Source organism: Clarias gariepinus, chromosome 4, assembly GCF_024256425.1.
Source record: "Clarias gariepinus isolate MV-2021 ecotype Netherlands chromosome 4, CGAR_prim_01v2, whole genome shotgun sequence".
In the NCBI taxonomy this organism is placed as follows: Eukaryota; Metazoa; Chordata; class Actinopteri; order Siluriformes; family Clariidae; genus Clarias; species Clarias gariepinus.
This window is the reverse complement of record NC_071103.1, coordinates 41,340,856-41,367,617: the sequence shown is the minus strand read 5'-3', so window position 1 is coordinate 41,367,617 and position 26,762 is coordinate 41,340,856. Positions and strand designations below refer to the sequence as shown.

At 38.8% G+C, this 26,762-nt stretch overlaps 2 protein-coding genes across 2 annotated transcripts in view; one reads left to right on the top strand and one right to left on the bottom strand.

The window, feature by feature from the left end:
- Positions 1–8,909: 8,909 nt before the first annotated feature.
- LOC128520487 (uncharacterized) lies at positions 8,910–10,091 on the bottom strand. The gene is made up of 4 exons (XM_053494745.1): positions 9,899–10,091; positions 9,623–9,791; positions 9,445–9,524; positions 8,910–9,258 (listed from the first exon to the last, which is right to left on the bottom strand). The coding sequence occupies exons 1-4, from the start codon at positions 9,995–9,997 to the stop codon at positions 8,959–8,961; spliced, it is 648 nt and encodes a 215-aa protein (XP_053350720.1). The 5' UTR covers positions 9,998–10,091; the 3' UTR covers positions 8,910–8,958.
- A 6,627-nt stretch (positions 10,092–16,718) lies between these two features.
- LOC128520493 (NACHT, LRR and PYD domains-containing protein 14-like) overlaps positions 16,719–26,762 on the top strand; it is a 550,151-nt gene continuing 540,107 nt past the window's right edge. Inside the window, exons 1-9 of the mRNA XM_053494751.1 lie at positions 16,719–16,790; positions 17,030–17,084; positions 18,263–18,379; positions 18,878–18,941; positions 19,093–19,297; positions 19,477–21,238; positions 21,503–21,523; positions 21,843–22,130; positions 22,640–22,816. Coding sequence (XP_053350726.1) covers positions 17,044–17,084; positions 18,263–18,379; positions 18,878–18,941; positions 19,093–19,297; positions 19,477–21,238; positions 21,503–21,523; positions 21,843–22,130; positions 22,640–22,816 — 2,675 coding nt within the window. The 5' untranslated portion in view covers positions 16,719–16,790; positions 17,030–17,043. The remainder of the gene's footprint in view (positions 16,791–17,029; positions 17,085–18,262; positions 18,380–18,877; positions 18,942–19,092; positions 19,298–19,476; positions 21,239–21,502; positions 21,524–21,842; positions 22,131–22,639; positions 22,817–26,762) is intronic.

Sequence of the window (26,762 nt, the reverse complement as noted above, 5' to 3'; positions counted from 1 at the left end):
ACACAGAAAGCCATTTGACTTTCAACTTTATTCAATTGTGGTCAGCATGAAAAATTGCAAACAATCAACTATGGGTGATAAGGCACTGTCAAAAAGATCTTCAGGATAAAGTTGTTCACAGAAAGTCAGAAAATGTATCCAAAATATTTCAAGAGCTTTATCACTGCCTTTTGTATTTGGTACAATGCAGACCCTCCCTGGATCAGCATGTCACCCAAAAATGCATGGAAAAGCCAGGGTACAGCTGGTTACAGAGGTTACTAAGAGGTCTACATCAACTCTGAAGTAGTTGCAGGAATTTATAGCAGAGATTGGTCATTTTGTGCATTACAAAGTCTCCACAATGTGGCTTGTATAGAAGGGGTTGCAAGAAAAAAAACCCTGAGCAAATAAGCTTTGCAAAACTCACTCGAAGAGTCTGCGGTCACATGGAGAAAGGTATTATGACCAGACTAAAATGTACATTTTCCACACCACCAAACGATATGTTTGAACATAGATCCAACACAGCTCTCCTTCAAAATAACACCATTCCTAAAGTAAATCATGAAGGTGGTAATATCTTGTTTTGGGAGTGTTTCTCTGCAGCAAGGACTGGAGCACTTGTCAGGATAGAAAGAAAATGGATTGAGTAAAATGTTGTCAAATTATTGAGAAAAATGTGCTGCCCTCGGTTAGAAAGTTGTCAATGAGAAGATGATTTATCTAGCAACATGACAATTACCCAAACTACTGTATACAGGAAAACTGACCACACAGTGGGTGAAGGGAAAAAAGGGTGAATGTCATTGGATGGCCTAATTAGAGCCCAGACTTAAACCCCTTTGAAACATTTTTAAATGACTTGAAGTCTTTTAAAACACTGTCAAATTTAATTCAACATGACCAGTCCTGCAAAGAAGAGTGGTCAAATACTGCAAGCCTTCGTGTGTCATTTAGAAGGTGACTAGATTAACCCATTTGGGTCTACAAGTCATTTTTGGGAAGGGGTTGATCTTTTGGTGTTTAGTTTTGTTTTTTAAGTAAATACAGCTGGATAAAACAAAATTTGTTTCTGTCTTCTTTTCAGAATGCAAAGCAACAAAATGTGAACATTTTAAGGGGATTATTTTTCCTTTCTCCTCTCCATCATATCAGCTACTGTAGCTCTTTTCAAGATTTAAATATTTACATTTGTATTGCCAAAACTTAGAGATAAGGTACAAGAAAATAACAGGAGTAGAGAGGAGAGAGTATAGAAAGAGTGCCATAGTGCCAACATTCAAAGTTCCTATTTGAAACTCTATGCCTTTTACCTTTTATCCTCCCTTATTTCTCCCTCTCTTTGGACATGACTGCTCCCTCTCTTTCTCTTTGTTCTTCATTCTAACAACACGAATTTGCATAGTGCTAAAGTCCACACACTCAAAATAAGGCATTTTAAGGGGTTTATATGCCAGGTATCACACATCATGCCTGTCATTGTGATGATGTTGCCTAGCAGCTGGAACAGTAGTATCTGCCTGTCTCATTATGGAATAACATTACACAATATGAAGCTAAACGAATGAGCAGGCAGGGGTGGATTCAAGCCATTACAAAGCGCACATGTTAATCAAAGCAAAGCAGAAGTAACACAGTTCAATTTGGGTCCATGATTTAAGCCATGATTCTAAAATATCTGAGAAAGAAAATTTAACTAACCATGTTCGGCTGTAATAAAAGGCGGGTTTTGGACACCAACAAGAATGTATCTTGTTTATTGGTTTAATTGTCAATATCTTCTTCTTTGTCTTTCGGCTGTTCCCTTTCAGGGGTCGCCACAGCGAATCATCTGCCTCCATCTAACCCTATCCTCTGCATCCTCTTCTCTCACACCAACTAACTTCATGTCCTCTCTTACTGCATCCATAAATCTCCTCTTTGGTCTTCCTCTAGACCTCCTGCCTGGCAGTTCCAACCTCAGCATCTTTCTACCGATATATTTACAATCTCTCCTCTGAACATGCCCAAACCACCTCAATCTGGCCTCTCTGACTTTATCTCCAAAACATCTAACGTGGGTTGTCCCTCTGATAAACTCATTCTTAATCCTATCCATCCTTGTCACTCCCAAAGAGAACCTCAACATCTTCAGCTCTGCTACCTCCAACTCTTCCTGCTGTCTTTTCTTCAGTGCCACTGTCTCTAAGCCGTAGAGCATCGCTGGTCTCACCACTGTCCTGTACACCTTTCCTTTCATTCTCGCTGATACTCTTTTATCGCACAACACACCTGACACTTTTCTCCACCCATTCCAACCTGCCTGTACCCGGCTCTTCACCTCCTTTCCACACTCTCCGTTGCTCTGGACCGTTGACCCCAAGTACTTAAAATCCTGCACCTTCTTTACCTCTGCTCCCTGTAGCCTCACCGATCCTCCTGAGTCCCTCTCATTTACACACATGTATTCCGTCTTGCTGCGGCTAACCTTCATTCCTCTGCTTACCAGAGCATACCTCCACCTCTCCAAATTTTCCTCCACCTGTTCCCTGCTCTCGCTACAGAGCACAATGTCATCTGCAAACATCATAGTCCATGGGGACTCCTGTCTTACCTCATCTGTCATCCTGTCCATCACCAGAGCAAACAAAAAGGGGCTTAGAGCCGATCCTTGATGCAGACCCACCTCCACCTTAAACTCTTCTGTCACACCTACAGCACATCTTACCACTGTCTTACAGCTCTCATACATGTCCTGCACCACTCTAACATACTTCTCTGCCACTCCAGACTTCCTCATACAATACCACAGCTCCTCTCTTGGCACCCTGTCATACGCTTTCTCTAAATCTAAAAAGACACAATGCAACTCCCTGTTACCTTCTCTGTACTTCTCCGCCAGCATCCTCAAAGCAAATACTGCATCTGATGTAATCTTTCTAGGCATAAAACCATATTGCTGCTCACAAATGTTCACCTCCGCCCCTTAACCTAGCTTCCACTACTCTTTCCCACAGCTTCATTGTCTGGCTCATTAGCTTTATACCTCTATAATTGCCACAGCTTTGCACATCTCCCTTGTTCTTAAAAATTGGCACTAATACACTTCTCCTCCATTCCTCTGGAATCCTCTCACTCTCCAAGATCTTGTTAAACAAACTTGTCAAAAACTCTACTGCCACCTCTCCTAAGCACTTCCATACCTCCACAGGTATGTCATCAGGACCAACAGCCTTTCCACTCTTCATCCTCTTCAACGCCCTTCTCACCTCACTTCTACCAATATTTGCTACTTCCTGTTCCACAACAGTCACCTCTTCTACTCTTTGTTCTCTTTCGTTTTCCTCATTCATCAACTCCTTAAAATACTCCTTCCATCTTCCCATCACCCTCCTGGCATCTGTCAGTACATTTCCATCTCTATCTTTAATCACTCTAACCTGCTGCACATCCTTCCCATCTCTATCTCTCTGCCTTGCCAACCTGTACAGATCCCCCTCTCCCTCCTTACTGTCTAGCCTAGCATACAAGTCCTCATATGCTCTTTGTTTGGCCTTTGCCACCTCTACCTTCACCTTACTCTGCATCTCCCTGTACTCCTGTCTACTCTCTTCAGTCCTCTCAGTGTCCCACTTCTTCTTAGCTAGCCTCTTTCCCTGTATACACTCCTGGACTTCCTCATTCCACCACCAAGTCTCCTTGTCCACTTTCCCCTTACCTGATGATACACCAAGTACCCTCCTACCTGTCTCCCTGATCACATTGGCTGTAGTTGTCCAGTCAACTGAAAGCACCTCCTGACCACCCATAGCCTGTCTCAACTCCTCCCTGAAGACTACACAACATTCTTCCTTTCTCAGCTTCCACCACTTTGTCCTCTGCTCTGCCTTTGTCCTCTTCGCCTTCCTCACCACCAGGGTTATTTTACACACAACCATTCTGTGTTGTCTGGCTACACTCTCCCCTACCAACACTTTGCAGTCACTGATCTCTTTCAGGTTACAACGTCGACACAAGATGTAGTCGACCTGAGTGCTTCTGCCTCCACTCTTATATGTCACCCTATGTTCCTGCCTCTTCTGGAAGAAAGTATTTACCACTGCCATTTCCATCCTCTTTGCAAAGTCCACCACCATCTGTCCTTCTACATTCCTGTCCTGAAAACCAAACCTGCCCATCACATTTTCATCACCTCTGTTCCCTTCCCCAACATGTCCATTGAAGTCTGCACCAATCACCACTCTCTCCCCTCTGGGTATGCTCTGCATCACTTCATCTAACTCACTCCAGAATTTCTCCTTCTCTTTTAACTCACATCCTACCTGTGGGGCATAACCACTAACAACATTGAACATTATCCCTTCAATTTCCAGCTTCAGACTCATCACCCTATCTGATACTCTCTTCACCTCTAGAACATTCCTTACAAACTCCTCTTTTAGGATAACTCCTACTCCATTTCTTTTCCTATCCACACCATGGTAAAACAATTTGAACCCTGATCCTAAGCTTCTAGCCTTGCTACCTTTCCACCTGGTCTCCTGTACACACAGTATATCCACCTTTCTTCTCTGCAACATATCAACTAACTCTCTTCCCTTCCCTGTCATGGTCCCAACATTCAAAGTCCCCACTATCACTCCTAAACTCTTGCCTTTCCTCTTCTCTCTCTGCTTACGAACACGCCTTCCTCCTCTCCTTCTTCGACCAACAGTAGCCCAATTTCCACCAGCACCCTGTAGGTCAACAGCACCAGTGGCGGTCGTTGTTAACCCGGGCCACGACCGATCCGGTATGGGAATTAAATTCTTGATTCGCATCATTGATTTGGCAAATGTTTTACGTCGGATGCCCTTCCTGACACAACCCTCTGCATTTATCCAGACTTGGGACTGGCACAAGAAGACACTGGATTGCGCCCCCCCGTGGTTGCATTAAATATCAATATCAATATCAATGTCAATATACTATATGTTTTTATCCTCATCTGTCATCTCTGGATGCATTCCTGGACATGTTTAGTGCTTTTATTCTTGATATTTTTTCCTCCCAGTCTGTGTCGGTGTGACCTCACAAAGGAAAGCTGTAGGTTTCTGTCCTCAGTTCTCAGCTCAAACTTCTCCAGTCTGAGAGAACTGGACCTGAGTAACAATAACCTGCAGGATTCGGAAGTGAAGCTGCTCTCTGCTGGTCAGGAGAATCCACACTGTACACTTAATATAATGAGGTCTGATCATCACTGTCACTTTTTTGGATCCATTTCTATCATATGGATGAATAGAATAGTGTCTGTTATGGAGCACAATAAAAACAGTAATAACTGCTATAGTTACCCAGACAAGGAGTGTAAAATGTTTTGTGTGTGTGTGTGTGTGTGTGTGTGTTGATCTCTTTACAGACTGGTCCGATGCAGTATTAAAGGTGAAGGTTGTGCCGCTCTGGTTTCAGCTCTGAGGTCGAACCCCTCATCACACCTGAGAGAACTGTATCTGTACGGTAATAATCCAGGAGAATCAGGCGTGACGCTGCTTTCTGATCTACAGCAGGATCCATACTGTACACTGGAGAAACTACAGTAAGTTACTGACACATTATTTGCACAACATTTTCAGGTGCGTAATCAGGTGACTGATTCTAATAAACACTTGATCAATTTTATGGTTCTGTCCTTTTCTCTGTTTTTACAGGATTGAGCCATTTTATTCTGATCTGATCTGAGTCTCACACACAGAGGACTTCTACTTCTCTAGCTATTTGTAAAAATGCACTGTAACTGAACAGTAATGGATATTTTCTTATTAACAGCGAACCAAATGTTGTTAATGCACAGATAATGTCAGTTGATTTGTTATTTATTTGTTTTGTATACACTCTCAGAAAAAAAGGTACGAAACTGTACCTTTTAAGGTACAAGTGGCCGTCGCTGGGGTGGTACCCTAAAGGGTACAATTTTGTACCTCTAGTCAGAGGCACAAAATTGTACCTTCTAGCTTTGTACCATTTAAGGGGCAATTTTGTACCGGGAACAACTGTACACACTTGCAATGAAGGCAAAAATTGTACCGTATTAAAAGCATCCTCAGGATACTGTCCTTTACTGTCCATTTTGATTCTTTTGGTGTCTGCGTGTATGCGTAAATAAATCGATAAATACCATGGCTAAGAAATACACAATTTTATTAAGAAATGTTCTTTCAAAAACTATTTAATTCATTACACCTCACAACAGCAGTTGTGTCAAGAAAAAAATATCTCTTCAATGAAAAACTCAAAACTCATCAGACCATTTGACAAACAAGTATAAAAGCAGTCATTAACAAAATATATATATAATAAAAAATAAATAAAAATGTTAAAAAAACAAAAAGGTAATAGGTGTACAGGAAATTGTCCACTGGGCAATCATTACAAATTCAACTGGACAAATACAAATAACTATTGTTTAACATTAATGTACACCTTATTAAACAGGCTATATCAATTACTGCACATTTTGAAGTTTACAGCAGTTTGTCTTCAGCAAGAATATCTAGTGCTAATAAATAACTTGCCATCAACATTGTAGGTATCTAACGCCTGGTAATCAACCTCTTCACCTGGCGAGAGGACAGTCCATTCATTCTCACATTTCACACAGTATGAATAATAATGACGACAAAAGGAAACAGGAATTAACAGCTTGCCACACAATAACCAGTCTGTGTCTATGTTCAGAATGTACTTAATCTGAAAAAACAATGGAACAGCTTCTGCATGCAGATGACCCACGGTAAACACATCTTTAAAACCGTATTTGACATCATTAAGCACTACTTCTGTTACTCGTTGAAGTTGTTTGCCTTCATAATTTACATGGCTGTATTTCTTACTCACTTTCACTGAATGCTGTTGAGCCAAAGGCAAAGATCGAAATGGTGTGCTCACACAACATCCAGCAACTCTCTCATATTCCCCCAACATATTAACAGAAGACAATTCCCAACATTGTCTATGTTGATGTCGGTTACTTAAAGTGGATGAAATGTTAACAAAATTTCTACATGTGCTGGCAACCTGTTTGAAATATTGATGTTTTCCTTCAAACCTTAAACACCATAAAGAACGCAAAGGCCCATAACATAACATCAAACGAGAGTAATGGATTAAATAATGACATTTTGGAGTGAGAACATCACCAAATTCTTTAACTGTACATGACAAAAACTCAGAAACTAAGAGATCAAGAGTGGGAAGCCATTCTTTTTTTACAACTGGTGCCATTACAATGTCAGAAATTTCACGACAAAGTAAGTAGACATGCCAGTAGCTACAGCCCTCAGAAATTCTGTGTGCTACCAAGAAGGGCAGCAGGCGAAATAAACACCATTTCTGTGAGGCAGATCCTACTATACTGCAGTTTTTTAGAATTTTTTCCGAAAGAGGAGCAGGCTTATTTTTCTTATCATTCTGTCCAATAGCAAGTTTTCTCAGCTCTTCGTTGAACTCGTTGTATGGTTATGATTTTCTCTCTGTGAGCTTTACTTAAAACAAGCCGCAACACTAAAGGAGCTACGCCTTCCAGAAAATCATGCATCACATCCGGAGGTAGAGACGTTGTAATATTAAAGTACTCTAGTTTGTCAAAAGGACAGCCTCCCGTAACACCATAAATGGTTTTGGTGTCTGGATTTTCCTTTACACACTCTACGTGGTATCTGTGGACATCTGCAGTTCTTAAAACAAAGTCAGATTCATTAAAGCATCTCTTAATGTCACCATGTGTGGCCATGCAGTACCTACAAATTCTACCAGCATTAAAAGACATACTGAATCCACCTATTAAGTGAGAGGAAAGGTTATCAGCAGATATAACTGCAACAGCTGCGCAAACATTTTTTTCCGAACCATCAACAAGAATATTAATTCCTTCTGATGAAAGCTTTTTAAGATCATCGATCAATGGCTTCAAAATTTCATCCAATCCAAATTGTTTTACATGGCAGTAGCGGACAAGTAAAGCTAAATGAATGTGTTTTAACTGAGAGCAATACTTTGTACCCACATTTCCAACAGTATAATAAATTGCACACAATTTGTGCTTGTTACGTTTAGACCCCAGTGGATTGCATACTTCAAATTCATCTGTATAAAAATGTAATCTTAGGGCTTGTGGGTTACCTGTAAAGAATTTGTGGTTTTTGAAATAAAGTCCATCTCGATAATCATTTAGAACAAGTTCATCTTTTTCTACATTGCGCTCAGTTTGTATTTGTTCCCAAATGTCCTCATGAGAACAGTATTTCCTTAATACCTCACAAATAGGAACATAAGAGTAACTTCCAGTCTTGTTACCACTTGAGTCTCTTAGTGCGTACTGTACAGGTTCAGTCATCTCAAATCTTTCCTTACAAAACTCTTTTAACATGTATGGAGACCTAACAAGTCTTGAGGCCTCTGAAAAAAAATCTGGGGACTGTAGCACTTCTTGAAGTTCTGGACATGCTGCAAGATCAAAGCCATTTATTTCTAGATGATATGCAAGAAATTCATCATAGTTCTCTTTAAAAAAACTAAACAGGAAATTAACATCATCCAAAATTTCTTGCTGGACAGACTGAGGCAGGTGATTTTTTTCTCTGCATTTCAAGATGAAGGCAAAAAGGTTTTCTCTAAACTGCTGCAACAGCTCGTTCATGTTTGGGGGTGCTACAAAAGCAACATCAGTAGTACATTCTTCCTCAACTTCCTCAAGCAGAGGTAGAGGGTCAGTAGTCGTAGTCGTAGGTGTAGCTGCGGTAGTGGTCTGTTGTAACACTGCATTTTTATGTTTTCGGTAAACATGACATCTAAAGGACACATACTTTGTAAATGATCTCTGACAGTCATTAAGACCACAAGTTATTGAAAAATTTGGCTCATGTGCATGAATGAGACCAATGTGCTGGATTAATTTGATGATTGTGAATGTTCTTCGAGAACATTTAGGGCAGCTGAACAGGCGGGGCATTTTTGCTGATGTTACTGTAAGAGGTTGATTATTCTAGTAACTGGGGTGGGTAGAGGCTTATCATCATCCACAGTAAGTGTCAACACATACCGCTGAAGAAACATCAGGGTGTTCTTCAAATGAGATGGATATGTCAAATTAACGACAAAATAAGCACAAAATGCTCCAAGAGCCCCTTCATCCACACCGCTCGCCCGGCAGATCTCAATCCCATCAACTTTGATGACTGCAGTGACTCTTCTTGTAATCACAGTTTTCCAGTCAGTGGTCTCCTGTACTTGAACAGTTGAATATGGTGAAGATGGTTCACTCTAAATGACAAAGCACAAAACAAATTCTGTATCAGTCAAATGTTCTCAGCAGTTGACTAAACTGATGGACTGAAAATTGACATGCATAAAGACTAAGATAATTATTATTCACCCATTTGTATATGGCCACAATAAATACAGTTTAAGAATTGCACAGAAATACAAAACAGAGTACTATATACGAACCTCTCCAAGCACAATGAAATGTTCAAGTTTCTCTCTGAACAAGGCTGGCAACATGAGAAGTGCTGCCTTAAAATCAATTCCTGGAACATAAGGTGTGATAAACAAATATGTAAAAATCTATCCAAAGGCAAGAATTTGATAGGCTTAAAGTGCTAAATAAGGTTTAGGAGTCAATTACCAAGATGGTCTTCAATGAGAGATTCTTCTCGAGCTTCTTTGTGCGGCTTTGCTAAAGGGGATTTCCCTTGAGCAAGCCGTAGCACACTGGATGTAATGTGTCCAAAGTTTTCTTGAAAGTGGCGGTTCAGATGAACACATTTATGCAGGAAACCAGTTTCTTGATAAAGCTGCAGTCAATTGAAAAAGACAAGCATAAATAAATCAGAGGATCTTATACACTTTTTTTTTTAGCATTCTACATGTGTAATTTCAGAATTGTAATTTGCACACTAACCCCTGATGGACTCTTCAAGAATGGATATTTGTTGACGGCATCTTCAACAGTCATACCACTAGCAATCTCCTGTCGCCTCCAGGCAAATGTCCTCCTCATTCGCTCTTCAACAATGCGAGTATCTGGCTGTGTCCTTCTATACTGGTCCTGCAGGACTTTCACATGTCCCTCTACTGATGTAGCATCCTCTCCAAAAGCAGTAACATCCTTGTGCATAGACAAAAACAAATCAGGTAGAATTTAATTTCACTGCAGGAAATTTCTGTGCATCTAGAAGTTTCGGTTTTGGACAATAATTTTTATTTTGGTGCATCTCTAGTTATACACTGTGTACCGTAGGTGAATTCTTTCTATTTACAGGTAACTGAATCTGGTATTTATGTGTAAAACACAATATAACACACCTATATCTCACCAGTTCAGTTCAAAAGCTATTTCATAAAAGTACTTTCCTACTACAATTTTTAGAATAATTAAAAGTAGTGATTTTTGACTACTTAAATCCATGTTTAATTAATTAATTAAGAAAAAAGATAACAAATGCTCTTTTTTTCATTAGACACAAGTAGCATAACTCAGACCTTTTTTTTTTCACTGACCTTTTACTTATTGCTTTACATGTTGTGATTAATCATATTTTAAGAAATCAGAAAACAGGCCAACATCTTTTTTAATTTTGGCTAGAAGTATTTTTTTTCTTTTATTAATATTTGTTTTTATAATGAAAAACAAACAATACACATAGGCCTTTATCATACATACAGTATATCTTTAGATTTTTAGGTTTTCAAATAATGTGTTTACTAATGTTAATATGATTATCTGTACTTTTTTAATATTGTGGCGTGGGCGGGGCGGCGGCTGACGACCAGCATGCCTTGCGGGGATGTCGGTGTGCTCACCATGATGGGGAAAGGTGTTTGGGTGACGTGTGAAATGTGCTCTAGTTCAGGCTGACGCTGAATTGGATGTAGGCTCCTGAGTGAAGGTGCTGCTCATGCCATACCTGCTGTGTACCTAATAAAGTACTCCCAGCCATTGCATTGGGCAGCAAATAAGCTCACTCGTCTCTCCACCATCCTTTCCGGCGTAAAAACGCTACAATATTATACATATTTGAGTAAGAAACATCATAAACATAAACATCATTTATTAGAATTTGTGTGTATGTGCGTCTGTATTTGTGCTTCAGTCTAAATCCACGCTATTCCTGCAACGTTCTTAATTTGTATATTTAAAATTTGTAAAATTGCTGAAAGTACAGTTTATTCTTCATTTATCGTACTTAAACAATGAATACACATATATATTTTTAAATGTATGTTTTAAGGTAATATATCAAATTCAACCCTAGTATGCTATAAGGCGATTGGAATAAGTGTATTTAATAAATGTATATGAAATGGAATAACTGTATCTAAATTTAAAACAAGACAGTAAGTCCTGGGACAATTACAAACGAGTTCCGTTCTGGCAGCATGTTTGTAAGCTGGATCTTTTCATAAGTCTGAACAAAGCGAGTCTTATACACTTTTGACACAAATACTGTATACAATATAAAGCTTAAAAGCAACAACAAAGGTTTGGTGGTTTGTTCTGCAATAAACTCTTGCAAGACTGTGCCTTAACATTGTGAGGGGAATCTCAGTGATGCAGCAGGGTCAGCTGACCTTGTATAAAGGGAACCCCCAGGAAACAGGGCTTTAATGGACATCATTTTGTCTCAGAGCTGCTTTGGACTGCGAGCTTTGTCTTGTTAAAGATTTTTACAGGACAGTCATTTTCTATCATCGTGCTCCTGGATTGATTCATTTAAAAGGCCAACTTATTTCTCCCGCACACACACACACACACACATACACACACACAGAATATACACACACTGGAGATTTTATACATTCACTTACACACTGAAACTATTTTATATTTGTAAATATTGGTATCTGGTGCATGGCAGTGTATTTATTGCACTGTGCGGCAGGCACACAGCAGAACAACTGTTGCAACTGAGCAGAAGACAGCAGAAGACCCAGCCTGCAGAGCTCAGGTGAGTCGTGACGGCGAGTGGTGGGGTGGGGGTACGAAACACGCATCTTGTTAATCCTCGCGTTCGGTTTATTTTTAGTACTCAGTGCGCACTCTTTGTTCGGTTTCATATGTGTTATGTTACAGCTATATTATGACACTCAAAAAGACCTTTTATTTGGGGTAAAGTGACTAATGTGCTTAACTTTTTTTTTAGCAGGGCCTCTGTTTCCCTAAATAATCCACGACTTTTTATGAATATGTAAGACCTATTGACAGTTCTCAGGTAACAAAACACACACACACACACACACACACACACACCAAAACACAGAAAGCAGACCAAACGTCATCAGCACGTATGTAGCTTATGTAGGCTATGTAGCTTATAAAATTTTATTATACAGCTTTTGCACATTAATCTGACAAACTTTTTCTGATGCACACCCAGAGTCTGTTTTCTACGGAGCCCCTAAAGGGACATGGGTGAGAGGGAAATGAAGCAAAAAAAAAGGACATGGGATGTAAAAAATTGTCTACGAACAAAATATATATGGAAGGGAAAAAAACGAAACATGAGAAGAAGAAAAAAGACATTAAAAAAAATTGGGACATGGGGCGGAGGGAATCGGGACCAAGTGACTCATATATCGTCCAGCGCCAAAATTATGGAATAAGATCACTGTTAAAAATATTTGTGCGTAAAAAAAAAGATTTGTGTGTAATTCTGTCTTTTGTCTGAGTTGGATTCCAAAATCTACGGCCACGACAGCTTACAGATACGAGATTTTGTGGGTTTGTTACAATACAACTCTGAAATATACAAAACTGGTTTTTACAACTCCTCTGTTTCACGGACGAATTGCGGAATTACGCATACGAATGCTGTGCGTTAAACCGCTGTCAAAAATACATCATCAAGGCCACATGCACAGGCATTACTATCGAATCGGCGCATGCGCCCCGCCACTGTTTTAAACTCCTAAAATCTTACCTACTATAGTTAAAACTTCTCTGTAATTTTACTTCTCTTAAACATGTCCGGATCTGTTGAGAAAAAAAACGTACCTGAGACGATGAGAGAGCGCTCGGCTGCTGATCTGGTATTTTGGCGCCAGTGGTTTAAATAGGCGGCATTTTTTTTACGCACAAATATTTTTGACAGGGATCTTATTCCATACAAAATACAGAAAAGACACATACATCCGTGCATTTAGCCCACGGTTGTGTTGAAGTACCATTAGCACTATCCACTGTCTGCAATGGAGGGGAACCTAGAAATATTCATGAGGTCAAGAGGCATAACCCAGAAAACTATATCGCTCATGAAACAGGACAAGGTACGGTCAAATGTATTAGAAGTTATAAGTACAAGTGTTTGTCTTTTTATGTTATCCACTTTTTAAGAAAACGTTTAATACTATTTATTAGTTATAATTAGTGTAAAGTTATGGTTACTGCTTTGATGCGGCTGTATAGAAGACCTGCTGTCAAACTAAACAGCAGATAAACTGTAATGTAGAAACCAAACAATATAATCACTGTAAGTAATGCCATCAGAAATTGTGACAAGATGCAAACAAAAAAAAAGTCAACAGTTTTATTTATCACAATTTATGATGACATTGCTTACAGTGATGTATATTGTTTGTGTTCCAACATTATTCCTAGATTACAGTACTATATTCCCATTTTCCTTTCAGAGAATGCCATAAGATAGCTGCTTTTAATGTGCAATACTGCACAGGACATCCTTATATTACCAGCTTAAAATTGGCAAGTTAAATAAACACCTTTTTCACAAAGTATTTATATTTTATAAAATTACGATTTATTGTAAGGTTTTTTCCCATTGTTTGGTTGTACTTATTGTAATATACTGTATAAAATGTACATTGTTTTTTTCATTACTTTTACATGTTAGTGAGACATAATCAGATGTGTATCCCTTATAATTTAATGAACGCAACACCTCGAATGTTGCGTTCAAAGTCACCTTTAAATCCTAGCCAGGGGAGTTTGCTGTCACGGCCCAAAAATCATCATGCAGAGAAAACCACCAGGAAGATTAAATTGGTTGGCTTAATTTTTCTAGCAAAGGATACCAACAAGTGAGGATCAGAAATGGTGGTGGCACAAGACATGTCACCTTGAAAAAAAGCACAACAGTACAAGAGATACTGGCAGTGGGAAAGGACCTATTTTTTCTGAATGGCCTCTCAACAAAGGGATCTGCAGAAGATTTTAATTTTCATGTTTGTGACTTTAAAAGAAACCCTATTTCTTTGGGTGACACTGTTGGCCATCTTTATGAACAAACGAAATAAAAAATTCTGAGGTTTTACATCTGCACCAGAGATACAGACTCATCTAATCAAACTGGATCTGGAGGTGATATTGAAGAGTACAGCTCTGACAGTGATTCCTGGGACGTACTGGAAAAGGAGGCTTTATCAAAAAATGCCACCATTGGAGAGGTGTTTGGCACACACACACTCACACACACACACACACACACACACACACAAATATATAAAACTGTGAAAAGTCTTAGGCATCATATTAACTACAGTACAAATGTTATATTCACTATAACAATAAACATCATATTAAAAACCATGGATCAAGAAGTGGATGTTACTTAAGTTCATATGTACAGTATGTGAAGGCAGGCAATATTTTGGCAATATAGTGTATGTTTATTGTGTCTTCATTATGTTCAAAACCTTAAAATATTTCTAAACATAATTTGAAAATGAATAAATAGCAATACAGACGAACATTTACATGCCTTTAATAAAAGCAACATATTACATGACAGACAGGTTTTTAAATGTAAAATAAATATATTATCTTGGGTTTTGCATGAAAATAAAAAGGAGTGAGTGTGACAAACTTACCAAAACTTGTGTTCTCGAGCAAAAGTAAAACCCATACAGCCATTTTACTTACAGTACTGAGTAAATTTTGGGTACATACGGAAAATGACATACGCAAAGATGCCTTTGAAATCATTTTCACTACGAACACTGAAGAGTAATATAGTAAACAATAAATTTTTTTACATTTGGTGTGAAAATCTTTGCTTGCAAATAATCTGTAGCATTAGATATACAGTAGATTTGTGCAGTTTTTAAGTAAAAAAGCTGGATATTTTGAGCGCGCCAGAGAATATGCCAGAGTTTTTATTAACTTTGTCATACTTTCTCCGTTGCATTTTCATGCAAAACCCAGGAGCCTACAATATGTTTTTTCTGTCATTCTATTATCCAATATGTTGTTTTTTTTACAGTCATGCAAATATACTTCTGTAATGTTGTTATTTGTATGTTATTAGTTCAGTCTTAAAATATGTATTTTTAAAATATTGAGGGGTTTTGTTAAAATTGCAGGCACGATAAACAACAACTTCTATTAAAGATATGCTGCCTTTTGCACAGTACTATGTGTGTGTATACATGTACAGTATATATGTACAGTATAGTATGTGTATTTATATTATTTTTTTCGTCTGCATCTAGAACTCCAAGAACATACATCAAAAAAATCTAAGCGATGGAGCCCTGAATCACCCAATGAATCGAGTGCTTTGGCAATCCAGAATACTAACACAGATGATGCAACATCAAATCCAAAACCTTGTACTGGTGATGAAGGAGATACACTGTTATGGGATCTGAAGAACGAAGAACACGAAAGCACAGAAGTTGAAGATGTTATTATGATAAACCTGTGTTTAGACAATGCTGATGATGTCACTGAGGTAATGAAGTCACATCAAGTGTGCAGAAGTATTGTATTATCTGACACATTTTCATCCTAAGGAAAACTTTAATGTTAACAATATAAATACAGTTGATTGTATTTACACAAGAGAATTGCTGTACAGATGCATAAATCCCAAGGAAAGAATGTGATCAAAGGTGTTTTGTGAGTTAAGATGTAGAATATTTAAATAAGATGATACTTAAACATCAATATTGTGTATATTCTCAGTTGTTCATGGACAATGAAGAGGTGAATGAACCTGTTCCAACAACCACATCTTATGGAGAACCTCTACTGTCTGCCAGATCACCACATGAGAGAGTGGAAACAAGTTTGCAGGTAAAGAAACATAAACACGCTGAGAAAGCTTGTGTTTTTTATTCCATTAGCCTACGGTGTAAGGTCCAGGGATATTTTCAGGCATTATGCTCGAGTCTCCTGTCAATAGTCATAGGCTGTACAATAACAATGTACTTTAACTATGGCTTCAATCACTTGTCATTAACTTATTTACTGAATTAAATAAACGTACTTCTACAGCACAACCTTACAACTCATTCGTCAGTAAGACAGTCAGGTTCCTTAACCATGTTGTAGCTTTTAACATCATATACTGTATGTTCATCAGTGCTGTGAAGTTTTAAATGATCTTATGATGTAATATAGAAATTACATGTACGCAATGACTAATCACATATAAGACAACAATAAGAGATGAGAAGAAAAGGCATGACAAACAGAAGGACTGACAAACGATAGAGAAACAGAATAAATGTTAATAACACTGAACACCTGAACTTAAACCTTCACATAAGGGATTTTATCTGTTCACTTGGATCTCCCATTTCTGTGTGTGTGTGTGTATGTGTGTGTGTGTGTGTGTGTGTGTTTGTGCGTGTGCGTGCGTGTGTTCATGTTTGTGTGTGTGCGCGTGTGCGTGTGTGTGTGTGTGTGTGTGTTTGTGTGCGTGCGTGTGCGTGTGTGTGTGTGTGTTTCATAATTAATTTCCTGGTCTGTAACTCCCCTTTTAAACCAGTCAAACTGGTATGAATAAAAGAGAGTAAAAGGAAAACTACTAATGCGTCAGGAGTAAAACACAGTGAGTATCTAAATCCAAAATTAGATATATCTAGATATTGCTATAGCATATAAACTTTATGAATTTAAACTGAATGAAGAACTGTTCAGATGATTTTATTTACGGAATTTATTGTAGAACCTGATTGTCCTGTAAGTGAACTGCGTGATAATACAGAGAAAGATTTAACACACTCGTATTGGAGTATAGAGTGAATATATGTCCTTCAGTGTGTGTGTGTGTGTGTGTGTGTGTGACAGAAATTACCTTCAAAATGAGCAGATCTCGGACACAGTTCACAAAGAAAGAAGAGAGGTAAGTGAAACATAAACATAAAACATAAACATGGTCAGCAAAAGGCATTGGAACTCCCTCCACATGAAATATGGTTTTGACCAAAATGTATTTACTGATAATTCAATATATATGTTTGCTTTACAAAAACATGTATAGCTAAAGGTTTGTGGACACCTGACCATTACCTGTATGTGTTGATCATTACATGTATAAGGATCCTCCTTTGGTGTTATACAAATCCTTACTTTCCTGCTCTTTTGAGAACGTTTTCCACTAGATTTTGGAACATGGCTGTGATGATTTTTCTTCAATCAGCCAGATTAGCATTGCTCTGGTCAGGTTTTTATTTTATTTAATCTTTTCCCAGACCACTTTGATTCTTCCACACCAACATTAACAGACTATGTCTTTATGGGTCTCACACTCTGCACAAATTATTATTCCCTTAAGCTTAAGTACAGGGAAATACTTTTTTTTTTTGCCACATGATTACCTTCTGACTTGGTAACAAAAATATGCAGAAGGCCTGTATATGGGTGTGGTAAAAAAGATACTCACTTACTTTGGAGCATGAAGTGTACAGACAATATACTTGCACTGCCTTTTGCATGCAGATTGTGTGTTGGATAGAAAACAGTTTAATAAACATTGTGATGAATTTGTGGTTAAGGTTTCTAAAATCTTAGTGAACTCACACATCATAGCTGAATGTGATTTTCTGATCATTTATTCAGCTTTCTATTGATGTATATTCCATACAGAAACAGTATCCCAGATTGTTATGAGATTCTGGTTCCCAAATTTCACCATAAAACAGCAAAAAATAATTTAAACATTTTTAACAGCGATAAATAAGCAGCTCAGTTAAAGCTTTTTAAAGCTAACGATTGTAAATACAATACTGATGAAAAATGCAAGTGAGTATTTGGCCTCCTGTTAAAATTATTAAACATATTTGATGTAATAATAGTGTAAACAATTAAATCAATAAAGATAATTTATTTCTTGCGTATTTTTGAAGTTATACAATTTAGTTATTGATCCATTTTATTCTGCAATTGATTCATTTAGTTTGTTACATATTGTTCAGGTTAACTGTTATTGTTATAGATGAACACCAAATTACTGTATGAAGTAATTTCTTTACAAAAAATGTACAATATGACAGAGATATTTGGTGTTTTTGGTGTGTTTAGTCTGATTCAGGGTTGGAGATCAGACTCAGCTGGACTGAGCTGCGTCTCCATGAAAAGTGAGCAGTCAATGAGACTTCCACTTCTGTACCAAAACAGTAACTCTATAACCAAACTCAGGTAAGGGGGATTTGGTGAAGACACACGTACCGGTGAAAAACATCCCACACATGTTTTCTGTTAGGTGTAATCAACGTCAGTGACAAAAACAGTCTTTATTATATATATTATAGTATGTGTTTCTTTTCAACTGATGGATTTTGATGCAGTTTATGATTTAACTACTTACAGTTATTTTGGAATTTGAATCGACTCATTAATTGAAACACCTATTATTAAGACTTATATTGCTCTAGTCTGATAAAGGGGGCGGAGTTTACTGTGTCCACACAGAATGATAAATCAATGAAACCTTAACTGTTGTTCAGAGACAGTAGTCTAAAGTGTTATGGACCCTCAATCAAAGTTCCACTATTTAAACTAAAATACTTTAACTCAAATAAAAGTATATTATAAATATAATGAGATGGAGACAATTATAAATTATTATATGTATTATTGTGTTTTGTGCAGTTGTAAATATACAGTAGACCTTTTAAATGCTTTTTTTGCTCACAGAACCCAGAAGAGTACAATGAGATCAAAAACAACTAACACAAAAGAGTTGGAGTCTGTATTTAAGGTATGCATATGAATAGTTTTCTGTGTAGCTTGGGTCTGGTTTATGTTAACACTATTAGAAAATGGTATAGAAAAAAGGAAATTAACTATACTCACTATATATACATTATGGTAACCAAACTTCTGAATTCTCCCTTTCTGTTTCTAATCAGGATCTGGAGCACAAAGTCATCACTCTGTTAAAGAATGAGTTGAAAAGATTTAAGAAGCTCCTGAGTCCAGATTACCCAGCATGCACTGAGAGGGAGGTGGAGGATGAGGAGGATCAGAGCAGTGTCAGAGAGGGAGCGCTGAAGATCACACTGCACGTCCTGAAGAACATGAACCACACAGATCTCGCTAACACACTGCAGAGCAGTAAGAGCTCATGGGCTTATAACATCAGTTTAACGTTAAAAGGAAACTGAGTTAATATTTATTATAAATATAATGTAACAATACAGACATATTATGAAAAAAAAATCAACTAACGATAATTAATTCAATTCAATTTTAAGTTTTAGTGGCTGTCTCTTAGAGTTGTTTTTTTTTTTTAGAAATTGACAAACAAAAACTGAAATTCAAACTGAGTGAGAAATGTAAAAGAATTAATGAAGGAATCTCACAGCATGGAAGCTCAGCACTTCTGAATGAGATCTACACAGAGCTCTACATCACAGAGGGTTGGAGTGGAGACGTCAATAATGAACATGAGGTGAGACAGATTGAGACAGTGTCCAGGAGACCAGCAACACAGGAGACATCCATCAAATGTAATGATCTCTTTAAAGACGAGTCCATCAGAAGTGTGCTGACTAAAGGAGTTGCTGGAATTGGAAAAACAGTCTCTGTGCAGAAGTTCGTTTTGGACTGGGCTGAAGGAAAAGCAAATCAGGACATCACCTTCATGTTTCCACTTCCCTTTAGAGAGCTGAATCTGATGAAGCAGAAAAACCTCAGTCTTATGGATCTTATTCGGAACTTTTTCATAGAAATAAAAGATTTACAAATAATAGACTGTGAGGTCAGCAAAGTGCTGTTCATCTTTGACGGTCTGGATGAGTGTCGACTTCCTTTAAATTTCCAGAAGAATGAGAGAGTGTGTGATGTGACAGAGGCAGCCTCAGTAGATGTGCTGCTGACAAACCTCATTAAGGGGAACTTGCTTCCCTCTGCTCTCCTCTGGATCACCTCTCGACCAGGAGCAGCCAATCAGATCCCTCCTGAGTGTGTAGACCAGGTAACAGAGGTACGAGGGTTCAGTGATCCTCAGAAAGAGGAGTACTTCAGGAAGAGGATCAGTGATCAGAGCCTGGCCAATAAAATCATCTCACACATAAAGTCTTCAAGAAGCCTCTACATCATGTGCCACATCCCAGTCTTCTGCTGGATCTCAGCCACTGTTCTAGAGAGAATGTTGGGTGAAGCAGAGGGTGGAGAGATCCCCAAGACATTGACTCAAATGTTCACACACTTCCTGATCTTCCAAATAAAACACAAGAACAAAAAGTACCATCAGAAATGTGACCCTGATCCTCAGCAGACCAGAGAGAGTATCCTGGCACTGGGAAAACTGGCTCTCCAACAGCTGGAGAAAGGAAACCTGATCTTCTATGAGGAAGACCTGAGAGAGTGTGGCATTGATGTCAGAGAAGTGTCAGTGTACTCAGGAGTGTGTACCCAAATCTTCAGAGAGGAGTTTGGGCTTCACCTGGGGAAGGTCTTCAGCTTTGTACATCTGAGTGTTCAGGAGTTTCTGGCTGCTTTATACACATTTCTCTCCTTCATCAACAAAAAGATTGAACACCAAAAAAACACAAATCTGACTGATCTTTTCACCACATCAAGCATGTCTGATTTCCTGAAGGGTGCAGTGGACAAGGCCTTACAGAGTGAGAATGGACACCTAGACCTGTTCCTTCGCTTTCTTCTGGGTCTCTCACTGGAGTCCAATCAGACTCTCTTACAAGACCTACTGCCTCAGACAGGAAGCAGCTCTCACAACAAACAGGAAACAGTCAAGTACATCAAGAAGAAGATCAGGAAGAATCCATCTCCAGAGAAATCCATCAATCTGTTCCACTGTCTGAATGAACTGAAAGATCATTCTCTAGTGCAGGAAGTACAACATTACATAAACAAAGGAGGCTACAGTTGTCTCAGAGGAGTCAGACTCTCCCCTGTTCAGTGGTCAGCTCTGTTGTTTGTGCTGCTAAACTCAGAAGAGAATCTGGATGTGTTTGATTTGAGGAAATATCACAGATCAGAGGAATGTCTTGTGAGGCTGCTGCCAGTCGTCAAAGCATCCAGAAAAGCTGAGTGAGTCATTTGAATATTTGTTTAATGTTTTTCATTTAATGTTTTCATAAACATATTGTGGCGTGGGCGGGGCGGCGGCTGACGACCAGCATGCCTTGCGGGGATGTCGGTGTGTTCACCATGATGGGGAAGGGTGTTTGGGTTAGTGGCTTCGGCCCTGTTTGTGTGTGTGGGGGTGTGGCGTGTGAAATGTGCTCCAGTTCATGCTTAGGCTGAATGGGAGATAGGTTCTCGGGTGAATGTGCTGTTCATGCCGTTTGTTAGACTGCGTGTGTGCAAAATAAAGTACTCCCAGCCATTGCCTTGGGCAGCAAATAAGCTCACTCATCTCTCCACCATCCTTTCCGGCGATAAAAACGCTACAATATTATTAACTAAAAGTCAGAACAGTGGTTTAGAGCTTAGCACTGTGGCCTCCTACTTCCAGGGTTGTGGATGTCAGTCCCACAATGAATGGCCTAGAGTGGCCCACACAGAGGTTTGAGTTGAACCTTATTGAACAGAATACTTCCAGAAGCAGAGGACAAATGCAAATGCAGATCTCAATGCAGCATGTACAGTAATAATTACAAAAATAGATATTAAACCATAGGAAGGAGCCAAGGTCAAAAATAGGCAACACATGGGATATCATAAACAGTGCAAAATTCAAGGTCAAACATATAAACAGGACTATAAACCATATTAATGTTCTAATGAATCATAAATTCTCTCCCAGTCTGTGTGACTGTAATCTCACAGATGAAAGCTGTAGAGTTCTGTCCTCAGTTCTCAGCTCAAACTCCTCCAGTCTGAGAGAACTGGACCTGAGTTACAATAACCTGCAGGATTCAGGAGTGAAGCTGCTCTCTGCTGGACTGGAGAATCCACACTGTACACTGGAGACACTGAGGTCAGATCATATCTTTCACACTGTGGGTCCTCCATTTCTGTCATATGGCTGTTTTAGATTAATGCTGTTTGTTGTGGAGGATAATTTTAAACAATAGCATTAACCATTTATAATGTGTAAGAATGTATTTGCCGATGGGGACCAGGGGTATGTTCCCAATGTGGAAAAGAGGAAGATTCTGCTAACAAACTGGCATCTATTATAAACAGGATTCAAACTCATGAAACACCCTTGTGACTTTTACTATCATGTGCATCATTACTATACACACATTACTATAGACACATTACTATACACACATTACTATACACACATTACTATACACATTACTATACACACATTACTATACACACATTTTGCTGGAAGAAGCATTTAAAGTGTTACAATGGAGCACCTGAAAAACTCAACAGAAGCAAGAGACTACTATACATGCTATGTGTGACTATGTTTGTGATTGTCTACTGTGTGTGTGTGTGTGTGTGTGTGTGTGTGTGTTGATCTCTCTACAGGCTGGAACGCTGCAGTATTACAGGTGAAGGTTGTGCTGCTCTGGTTTCAGCTCTGAGGTCAAACCCCTCATCACACCTGAGAGAACTGAATCTGAAACACAACCAACCAGGAGAATCAGGAGTGAAGCTGCTCTCTGATCTACTGAAGGATCCACACTGTACACTGGAGAAACTACAGTGAGCTATTGACACATTTTATTGGAATCTGATCAAAATCTAATCAAAAATGACCAAATGTGATGGTTGTGTCCTTTTCTCTTCCTTTACAGATATTATACATTTTAGTTCTGACACACAGAGGATGATGAAGATCAACTCTTACAGTATAGAGGGTTTGAAGAACAGCTGTGAGAACTGAAACTGATGTCTTCCTTTTCTCATTCAGGCGTACTAAGATGATGTACAACATGGCTGAGAAGAGACGTTTAAAAGGGCACATCCTCATAGCCTCACATGGAACAAGATTTAAAATCCATACATGATTTACAGCATAACCTGTTTATTTATAATGATCCATATTCAAACAGACTGTCCGCCTCTTTCACACAATGTTCTACTTCATTTAGAAATCGGGCACAGTTTGTTTCTTTAATCTGTTCTTTTATAAACCATAATTAACATCTCTGTAAACAACACATAAACAACAGGTACCCATGTTATTCTAAGCTGTTGTCCTCTTTCTAACACATCTCACATCATTTTACTCTCTCTAATCATAATTTATTAAATTAATATTATCACTCACTCATCGTCTATACGACTTAATCCTGTATTCAGGGTCACAGGGGGCCTGCAGTCTATCCCAGTGGGTCTAGGGACAGGAAGCCAATCTATCGCAGGACACACACACACACACTCATTAATATCATAATTATACAGTGCTGTACTAAATACACTGTGTTATTTACTACATAGTGTAGTGCATACTGTACACTATGTACTATATTATTATTTAGAATTAAATTATTTTTCTTCATTCTAGCCTATAAACCCTTGGCCCCTGTGTTGCACATGTCAGGACTTATTTTTTAACTTTAACTTAATAGTAGTTAATATTTTCTTGTCAACAGCAAAACAGAAACTGCTAATGCACATGTTATGTCACTTCATTGTTTTGTATTTACAGAATGTAAATTTCATTTAATGGCTTTACAGGTCTAGGAACCAAATATTTTATTTTAAAACACACAGTATAACATGTCTTACACATAAACGCCTTATAGTATCACTTCAGTGAAATCATTTGGTCATTGCACAAAGTTCTGCATGTAACTTGTGCATACCTAAGTTTAAACTTAAACTAGATTAAACTAGATTTATATTTAAGTTGTTAGAAAATTACTATTGAAAGACTTTTATTTGGTCTACAAAGTGCATAATTATGTTGAAATATATGCTTTTAATCATGTGGTCATTAGAGTTCCTTAGTTCCTCTAGCAATAGAACATTTTTACAGGGCCAGGTTGCTAGCTCAAAGCCCAACTCTTCAATCTCATCTGGGCCTTAGGACCAGCAACAGCAACAGAGTCATTTGTATGGGCATAGGCTGCTGGTGGGACTTGTACCCCCAATCAGCAACCCAGAGCCTCAATCACCTGCACCACCACTGCACTTGTATATTCAATGCACATGTGATAAATACAGAAATCTTTACTTGTACATTTTCATAAAAGCACATTTTATGCAAGTAATTCAATTTAATTCAATTTTATTTGTATAGCGCTTTTAACAATTTACATCACCACAAAGCAGCTTTACACAATCAAAAGAATTAAGTTTGTATGAAATGTGAATGTGTATGAATCAAAATTATATGATTGTCCCTGATGAGCAAGCCTAGGACGACAGCAACAGTGGCAAGAAAGAACTCCTTGAGATGGTAATAGAAAGAAACCTTGAGAGGAACCAGACTCAACAGGGAACCCATCCTCATCTGGGTGAAAACAGATAGCAGGGATTGATGTGCATAATATATGCGAGACTGGAAGTTCAGTATAAGAGGAGATGTGTAAGATTAAAGTCCAGTTTGTTCCTGGAGGCTCGGGTGGACTGTGAGAAATTCCAGTCCTGAACTATTGAGCGACTGAAGTCACAGGTCCTCAGAGAACAACTGTCTGCATCAGTCGAGGACAGAACAACCTTCATGGAAAAGTGGAACCAACCCCAGTCACCACACGCATTCCAGGCAGACCACACGGGGGCATCCATGTGATGAGATCTCCAACCAGAAGCAGGACTCCAGGATGAGTTAGAGAGGTCCAGCGGGCAGAGGGGGTCTGGATCACTGGCAGCTCAGGAGCGACATGTATAGCTCGACAGAGAGATAGGTAGAGGAAAAAGGAGAGACGAAGAGAGAGAGAGGAGAGAGAGGAGAGAGCAGAAAAGGAGAGAGCAAAGAGATGGAGTAATAACAGTTAGGTATGGTCACAGTCGAACAATGTATAATGTGAATGTATATTAACTGTAGAGTGCAAGCAGAGACTCCGGCAGGACTAACTATGACATCATAACTAAAAAGGGAGAGCCAGAAGGAAACACAAACATGAGGGCTTCCAGAGATGTAAGGCAACCAATCACCTCACCGTCAGCAAACCTGAGTGATCAATGAGAGTGAGGAAGACAGCATCCAAACATACCAGTTCACCATAATACTCTACGTCCATGAGTCCCCCAGATCTGCTCCTTTACCTATGGCAAATCTATTTATAAAAATGCTTGGCTAAATAAATAGGTTTTTAGCCTGGACTTAAACACTGAGACTGTGTCTGAGTCCCGAACACTATTTGGAAGACTATTCCATAACTTTGGGGCTTTGTAAGAAAAAGCTCTGCCCCCAGCTGTAGTTTTCATAATACGCGGTACTGACAAGCAGTCTGCATCCTTTGATCGAAGTAGGCGTGGCAGATTAAGACCATTTAATGCTTTATACGTCAAGAGTAGTATTTTAAAATCGATGCGAAATTTCACAGGAAGCCAATGCAATGTAGATAAGATAGGGGTGATTGAGAAATTATCTGCTTGAGAAAATGTGTCGGTATAGGATCTAATTTACATGTTGACGATTTTGAAGAGGAGATGAGTGATATTAGTTCCTTCGCTTCAAGAGGAGTAAAGTATTCTAGGTTCTGATGTGATGTGATTAATTTATCATCTGTATCACCTAAATTGTCTGGTTTTAAAGCCTGAATTTTTTGCCTAATATTTATGATTTTGTTATTGAAAAGGTTCATGAAATCCTCACTACTGTATGTTGTTGTTGTGGAGATTTCTGCAGTGGTCTTGTTTTTAGTTAATTTAGCTATGGTATTAAATAAAAATCTAGGATTATTTTTGTTATTTTCTATAAGAGTGGAGAGATACATTGACCTAGCAGCACTAAGAGCTTTTCTATAGTTCAGGATGCTCTCCTTCCATGCTATTTGGAAAACTAACAATTTAGTTTGACGCCATTTGCGTTCTAATTTCCGAGCGGTTTGTTTTAGAGTGCGCGTGTGATCGTTATACCAGGGAGCGAGTTTTTATCTCTAATTTTTCTTTTAACTGGAGCTACATTATCTAAGCTATGACGAAGTGTTGACTCTAGATATTCAGTCGCTTGATCGAGTTCTGTGGAATCAAATGGGGATCCAATCAAAGTTGATAACTCTGGAAGATTATCGATAAAGCTCTGTGTGGTATTTAATATGAATGTACGTTTAAGGCGGTAGCGCGGTGCTGTGCGTACATTATTACTATGAGACACTTTTTTTTTTTATATATATAAATTTAGTCCTGTCCAATTCTTTTTCCCCGATTTTCTCCCCAATCTAGTCGTGGCCAATTCCTCCCCGTCACTAGGGGGCTCCCACATTAAGGCTACTACTACCATTCACCTGGGAGGGCGAAAGCTATCCCGTGTTTCCCCCGAACAACGTGACGCGAGCCGACCGCATCTTTTCGAACTGCTCGCTCAGGCACCGTTAGGGGCGGAGTAACACACTCGGAGGAAAGTGCTAGCTGCTCCTTCCGCGTGCGCGAGCTCACAGACGCCCCTGATTGGCTGTAGAGCCGTGATTAATGTGGGAGCACTGAGTACCTCTCATCCCTCCCCCCTGAGAGAGCTCGGCCAATCAGCTCTCTCTGT

What these genes read in the sequence shown, in the direction of transcription:
- LOC128520487 (XM_053494745.1), bottom strand. Translation starts at nt 9,997, where the DNA reads ATGAGGAGGACATTTGCCTGGAGGCGACAGGAGATTGCTAGTGGTATG. An exon ending in TCTTGAAGAGTCCATCAGGG is followed by an intron (nt 9,792 to 9,898) that starts GTTAGTGTGCAA and finishes AATTGACTGCAG; the next exon opens with CTTTATCAAGAAACTGGTTT. An exon ending in TCTCATTGAAGACCATCTTG is followed by an intron (nt 9,525 to 9,622) that starts GTAATTGACTCC and finishes CTTATGTTCCAG; the next exon opens with GAATTGATTTTAAGGCAGCA.